Source organism: Octopus bimaculoides, chromosome 10 (genome assembly GCF_001194135.2).
Source record: "Octopus bimaculoides isolate UCB-OBI-ISO-001 chromosome 10, ASM119413v2, whole genome shotgun sequence".
In the NCBI taxonomy this organism is placed as follows: Eukaryota; Metazoa; Mollusca; class Cephalopoda; order Octopoda; family Octopodidae; genus Octopus; species Octopus bimaculoides.
The window spans coordinates 54,475,161-54,483,107 of NC_068990.1; the positions used below are offsets into that span (position 1 = coordinate 54,475,161).

A 7,947-nucleotide genomic window follows, 5' to 3' on the forward strand; every position below is an offset into this window, starting at 1 on the left:
AAACAATTCCTATTATAGTAGGTGCCTTAGGTATAATAAAAAAATATTCAGACAAATACATAACAAAAATAGCAGGACTTACAAATATATATAACATACAGAAAATTGCACTACTGGGTACTGCACACATCCTATGCAAAACACTTTCAATACAGTAAACATAAGAGCACCACAGCAAACCACAGCACATACCCAAGGCGCACAGAGCTGCGCTCGGTAGTGAAGTGAAAGCACGTTATAAAAATAAAACTACTGAATAATAATAATAATAATAATAATAATAATAATAATAATATTGATGGTTTCAAATTTTGACTCAGGGCCATCATTTTCTGAGGAGTGGGGTCTGTCAACTACATTGGTTCCAGTGTTCATCTGGGACTTATTTTTTCAACCTGAAAGGATGAAAGGCAAAGTTGACCTCAGCAGAATACGAATTCAGAATGAAAAGACAGACATGCTGCTTAGCATTTTGTACAAAGTGCTAACAATTCTGCTAGCTCACTGTCATTAGATAATAATAATAATAATAATAATAATAATAATAATAATAATAATAATAATAATTTGTTTTCTCCAACATCTTTAAACAACTCTTATTCAAGAACCTTTTGAGTGGGATGGGATACTCAACCTGAAGAAAATTATAACTGGGCCCAACCTGCAAGGTCATGAGCTGTTTGTCTTGATGTGAGATCACCATACTGTGCACATATGGCTGTGATACATGTGCCTGGTGTACCCAGTTTAGACAGGTAGTCATGATGGGTATACTGGCTTCATATACTTTACCCCAGTGTCACTTTGCTCTCCCACTCAATAATAATAATAATAATAATGATAATAATAATAATAATAATAATAATAATAATAATAATAATAATAATAATAATAATAATAATAATAATAATAATGATAATAATAATAATAATAGCGATGCAGCACTAGGTAGTGGTTCTCATGGCTTCTGATTTTAACTTATTGGAAGGGTTAGCACTTATATGTTTTGACTTGGTATAAAGGATGGGCTACAGCAAATATTCTGCTCAATATCACAGATTTACTTGTCAGTTGCTTGACCTTAACCACTTGAGCATGTCCCTTAGTAACCAATAACATGTGCATCTCTGAGCATGTGCAGGAGTAGTGGGGGAGCATACTAGCCATGTATTGAGAGGAATTTGTTGGGGTTTAAATAATTCACCACTGGAAACATGGGTATTTTGTTTATCATCCTTAAACAAACCATTCAAACAATCATATGATCTTACAATAAGATAAACATATTGGATAATGTAATCCTAGATACATTAGACCTGAAAATAAAATGAGATGGTCACGGTTGGAATGCTTTGATAATAGATCTGTTCAAAGAAGGTTGATTGAGGATTAAACAATAGCCAGTCCTAACAACATAGACCAATGTAATTATGTTATTTTACATCTATTAATTCATGATTTAATAATGTTTCCAAATTGTTTTATTTTGCACTTTTTGTAAAATCTTTTTGCTTTTGGAGATGTACTTATATAGCAAGAGTTTTGATTTGAGGTTTTCTGCTGAAACTAAAGCGATTATAGTGTGGAAGACATAAGTTGGCCATTCAGAAACACGGAGATAGTCAACTTCAATGAAACATTTATTTTTGATATGATAACAAAATTTTCATCACTCAAAACTGCAACCTGTCCACTGGCAAAAAATTGTGCTGTTTTGAGCAACAAAAATTTTCATATATTACAAATAAATATTTAAGTGAAGTTGATGGTTGTTGTGTGTTTCTGAATGGCTAACTGATGTTGTTTTTTTCTTAAACTAATTTATGTTTGTTCTTGATTTTTTCTTAAACTAATTTATGTTTGTTCTTGATTTTCAGCCAGTGCCATCTACTGGTGGACAAATTGGTTCTTTTTTGGTTGCTGTAAGTATCTGAAAATACTGATTTCAAATTTTGATACAAAGCCAGCAAGTTTAGGGTAAGGGTTAAGTTGATTACATTGGCCCCAGTGTTTCGCTGGCCCTTATTTTATTGATCCTGAAAGGATGAAAGGTAAAGTCTACCTCAGTAGAATCTGAACTCAGAATGTGAAGATGGACAAAATGCTGCTAAGCCTTTTGCCCCATGCATTAACAATTCTGCTAGCTTGCTACCTTAGTATCTGAAAATATTAACTATTGTGTTGGACTTTCTAAGACTATCATATGTTTTCTTTTGTAGATAATCTCTAATTCTTTATAGAAATATCTAATATTATTTCAAAGCTTGGTGGTTACCTTGCTTGAAAACGGGTGAGAGTTGGCAACAAGAAGGACACCCAGCCATAACAGAACTGATTCAACAAAATTTATCTGACCTATGCAAGCATGGAAAAGTGGGAGTTAAAATAATGATGTGATGATGATGATGATGATGCTTAAATTACTCATTATAATCACTAATTTGGGATGGAAAGAAAGCCAAGAGGTTTAAACTTTCTTTTAAATTGATGTTTACAATGTGTAATAACATTTTACATTGATAATGTTAGTAGAAGATTCATTCATATAAACAGGTGGTAGAGAAGTTACCTCCCCCATGTATTGTATCAGCTTTTTTAAAGTTGTCAGAATATTTAATGGAAACCTTTAAATATATTTGTTATTTTATATATTTTCTAGTTGAATGACGTCTTGGAAGGAGCTGAAATTGTCTTCCCATTTGCCAATATTACAACTACTGTAAAAAAGGTAAGCAATTAGCAAATTTACTCTCTCTCTCTCTCTCTCTCTCCCCTCTTCTCTCTCTCTTTCTCTTCATCTCTCCCTGTCTCTCTCACTTCATCTTCCTTTTCTCTTATCAATGGGTGCTGATGACTTATAAATATAATGCAGGAAGGTCATGGCTGGAATGTCTTTGATCACAGGTCTGCATAAGTCTAAATAGTAAGACCACCATCATCACAACTACAGAAAAGACCCCAGTTTGTCCCTCCTGTTGATATAGAAAGATTACAGATACATAGCTCACAAGGTGAGAGAGTCCCTATAATGGATGAAAGAGATGTAAGAGAATGGTAATGGAGAGAGTAACAGAGAGAACAGTGCTGGGAGTGAAAGTGATAGAGGGGAGAAGGGAAGAATAAAAAATATATTTAGAAGGTCAATATATTCAGCTTTTAAGTTGAAAAAAAATATCCATAGAGTGTGCAGGTTTGAAAAAAACATTTTGTTTGCAAAATTCTGTCGTACTCTCCATGCAACACAAGCTCTCTAGTGAGAATAAGACTTAATGCAGGATATCTATAAAGATATCCTGCATTAAGCATCATCATCAACGTCATAATTGTTTTAAGGTTCACTTTCCCTTGCTTCATTTGATCAGTGGGAGTTTATTGAAGAAGATTTTCATTCACTGGATGCCCTTCCTGACCCTTACTTTCACTTATTTCCCAGCAAGGTAATATTTCCCCATGGCCAGACATGTTTCCACAGAATACTGGAAATGAATGACACTGCTTGTATGACAGTGACACTCATTTACAACTATCATGTGATGTCAAGACAAAGTGCTACAAAGCTTGGGTGCATTACAATTCATTATTTTATATTGTTTTAACATTTTATTTAAAAATTTGATAATGTTAATTTTAATGGAAACAAGGATCAAAAGCATTATCTTTTTTTTTCTTTGAACAGGGATCTGCCCTCTTCTGGTATGCTATTCATCTATACCCAGCAGTCTGCCCTCTATCCCATGGTTCATTGTGGCGTAAGTTGACTCTCAGTATATTCTTCATTGATTTCATTGATTGACTGTTAAGTCATAACTATTGGAGGAGTATCAGTCTCTTGTTATGTGTATATGTATGCATGAATTCAAGTATATGTGTATGTATGTATATGTGTGTGTGTGTATGTATGTATATACATATATATATGTATATGTGTGCGTGTGTATACACACATACACACACTTGCATATATATGTATGTGTGTGTGTGTGTGTGTGTGTGTGTGTGTGTGCATGTGTGTGTGTGTGTATATATATTTTATATATATATATATATATATATATATATATATATATATATATTGACTGCAGTGTCTGCAGAGGTAAATGGTAATTATCAGTTAACTGTAAAATACAAGCAATTAAAAATAGAAATGATTTGCTTTGAGCTTTGACATCTGATAGACTGTTATCTCTATTCAATGGAGACAAGAAGCGTTCTGTTTCCTACCACAATGAGGAAAAATTCTCTACTTTTACTGCATGATCATTCAAGTGAATTCTTTGACCCATTTTAACAGAATTATTACGTTTGTTAATAGCATAGCACTATATGAGGCTTCATATATATGTTAAAGGTTATTCCCGATTGTTATACAATCCCTGAAAATTTGATAATGAAATCTATTTATAAGGGTTTTTTTTTGTTTTTATAATAGATATTATTGTTAATGAAATGTGTGTAAGATAATGTAATTAAATTATTTGTGAATAGTCTCTCTAGTTTTGCTTTTTTCTATATGTAATCTATGATATTGCTATGGAGAGTAGTGATTAGAAACTTGACTATAGTTCACAAGATCTCTTTTTAGTTTTCTCTTTTGATATATATATATATAAGGATGTACTGGTTTTATCTATAATGCATTAAAAGTCAGCTTGAATCTTGGTTGGTTGGCTAGTTGCTTGCTTGCAATGTTACCCAGCCAAACTAGCACATAATAGAGAAATACTATGAATTGAGTTTCCCCTGAAATGTAAATACAAATGGAATAAAATAAATTTCATATAAATCGGACAAGTGGTTGTGGACATATTAAGAGTTTTCAGGGTATAAATACCCAAAACGGTGCATAATGGGAAAATTCTCCGAAATTAACTTAATCCTGAAAGGGAAGAAACTCTTACCTTTCGATTAGTCACAGTGACTTGATAACAAAAAAAATACGATTTGTTTTTTAACAGTAAATGTATTTTAATCATTTAGAAATATTTTTAAGTGAATGTGATTTCAAAAATGTAAGTTGTTTGTACAGTAAGTATTTATATTTTAGCTTTCTTTAAACAGACAGTATCTTAATGTTTTTAAATTATTTTCAAGTGAATACCATTACAAAAATTCTTTTTGGCATATTTAAAAAATATTCTAAAATGAAAATGATGGTAAATATTTCGTAAAAGACCTGTTCATAACCTCAGTGTGAAATAATTTCTTTCCATAGGTTTTTTGCAAGTGCATTCACCGTATTTCACCTGCAAAGATTTGGCTGCTATTTCTAGCAAGCCCTGCTACCACATAACAGTTATTTGTGATAAAGGACCTGAAATACCTGTTACGTTGTAGCAGAGCATGCAACAAATAGCAGCCAATTCTTTGCTTTTCTGGGGAAAGGAGCTGTTTACACGTGATTTCGATGTCACATTCATTGAAAGCATATGAAATAACCTGGAAAAGAAAAAAAAAAAACCCATGAAACAAAACTCCATTGCTGGGAAACTCAGGTTTTCCCAGTGACCCAACAGGTCATGGGTAGTCTAGTGTCATATAATTTTAATTAAAATTATACTATACTGTTATATGTGTCTGTGATTTTGTATATACATACATACATACATGCATACATATATGTATGTGTATAAAGTCATATTATTACCGTTATATACAGTAATATTAAGGTGGCTAGCAAGTTCAGACCTTTACAGGCACAATATATAGTAATTTAAGAAAAGTAGGGTATAAAATCAAAGCCAAAGCTCAAAAAAAAAAAAAAAACCACCATAAAAATTACGATAAAGATACACATGAGCAATGCATTTAACATCTATTTCTAAAATATTCACTACATTAGCTCGTGAGCATCTCTAACTTTAGAAATAGATGTTAAATGCTATTTTCAACTGAAGATCACAAAGCATGTTTATCATGCAAAGCGCGAAATCAATTGGTATTGAAATATGTATTACTTATCTTTGTATTCCATTCAGAGGTAAGCCTATTTCTGAACTGGTCATTGCATTGCTCATGTGTATCTTTATCATAATTTTTATGGTGGTTTTTTAGAGCTATGACTTTGATCTTAGCAAGTGGTATTTATACCCTACTTTTCTTAAATTACTATGAATGTATATATATATATATATATATATTTATACTGACCATTTAAAAGTGGATGTTGCATTAGAACACACAAATACTGCAATATTTACCAAGAGAGAAAACTCTCATATGGTTATTCGGTGTATAAAAGCATATCATAGCTATCATCTGCAGCAGACAATCACTACTGCTTCGACTGCCAGGACCTCCAGATCACATGATTTCAGCCTCTTTTTATGTATATGTATGTTGTCTGTATATATATGTGTGTGTGTGTGTGTATGGAGGCACAATGGCCCAGTGGTTAGGGCAGCAGACTCACGGTCATGGGATCATGGTTTCGATTCCCAGATCAGGCGTTGTGAGTGTTTATTGAGAGAAAACACCTAAAGCTCCATGAGGCTCCAGCAGGGGTAGTGGCGAACCCTGCTGTACTCTTTCACCACAACTTTCTCTTATGCTGTCTTCCTCTTCCTGTTTCTGCTATACCCGTATTTCAAAGGGGCACACTGTGACACGCTGAATCTCCCTGAAAACTATGCTAAGGGTACACGTGTCTGTGGAGTGCTCAGCCACTTACACATTAATTTCACAAGCAGGCTGTTCCATTGACTGGATCAACTGGAACCCTCATCATCATAACTGACGGAGTGCCACGACAATGTTGTATATATATATATGTATGTATAAGTTTATATTTGTATGTGTTTATATGTTTATATGTATATTTCTGTTTGGCTTAATATGCAGGATTATTGAATCACATCCTGTTAATATTGTTTTGTGCCCAAAGCAAAAACACTAAACAATTGCCAGATTAGTTTAACTGTATATAGGTACCATGCAGAGGTGAGATTTAATTTCATAACCAGTGGAAGCACTAAATAATTGATATGATGGCCATCAAATATTAATGCTCACTGACTTTCTTCATCTGGATATGCCATAAAACATGATTATCACACTAAGAATGAACTAAACAGAACAGAAGGAGACACATGGGCTAGAGAGTTGCTGAAGAGGTCACAGGACATGTGATGAAAAATTTCCAGACAAAGGATATAAAATAAGAATAATAATAAACAAGTGAAGATTGAATATATAATGCTTGTGTTTATTTGTCAAGAAGAAAAAATGACCGTCGTGAAATATAACAATAAACTAAGAATGTTTATAAATATTGTTGAGAAATGAACAAAAACTCTATTTTCTTTAAATTACAGTTGCCTCTATTGGGTACTATGAAGGCAAAGCTGATTACTGTCGAATGACAGAGAGAAGAGCGTGGGACTTGCGATGGCGACCACAAAAGAAACAGAAACCACAAGTAACTATGAATAATACTGTTAATGAAAATAAAAAAGTTTAATAATCTCTACAGTTAATTCCTTTGTTTTTGTTTTTCTCTTTTTGTCATCTGTTCTCATTATAAATTTCTTTAAAGCAATTCTTGGTGCATCTATGTGCTGGAAATATAAAAAAAAAATCAGAAGACTGCATTCACAGCCTGTAAACAATACAAAGTTACATTCACATATTTGACTGTTTGGGTTGTTTAACTGATTACTGACAGCTCACCAATTCATTGACTGAAAATCAGCAGCAGTAATTTAGTGTCAGTGAGAGTCAATGCCTATTTTCTTAGATGAAAAGGTTTGCTAACATAAAAATTGCTTTGTTTTGAATAAAAAGTAGCATTTAGCAACATGGCTTAACACAATTATCATAATATTTCTGTTGAAATACACTGCTTTGTTTTTTAATTAATGTTGAAAATATTGAAGAATTTAGTAAACTAACTTTGTTATTAATAAACTGGTTTGGGGGACATAAATTAACACAGAATATCGATGGAATGTT

The 7,947-nt window shown here is 32.7% G+C and overlaps 1 protein-coding gene across 2 annotated transcripts in view; it reads left to right on the forward strand.

Moving 5' to 3' along the window:
* The window catches only part of LOC106881236 (prolyl 4-hydroxylase subunit alpha-1), a 55,001-nt gene extending 47,529 nt beyond the window's left edge, over positions 1-7,472 (forward strand). For both annotated transcript variants that reach the window (XM_052971208.1, XM_014931546.2), the window contains 4 exons: positions 1,878-1,922; positions 2,660-2,728; positions 3,677-3,749; positions 7,311-7,472. In XM_052971208.1, coding sequence (XP_052827168.1) covers positions 1,878-1,922; positions 2,660-2,728; positions 3,677-3,749; positions 7,311-7,456 — 333 coding nt within the window. In that variant the 3' untranslated portion in view covers positions 7,457-7,472. The remainder of the gene's footprint in view (positions 1-1,877; positions 1,923-2,659; positions 2,729-3,676; positions 3,750-7,310) is intronic.
* The last annotated feature ends 475 nt before the right edge of the window (positions 7,473-7,947 follow it).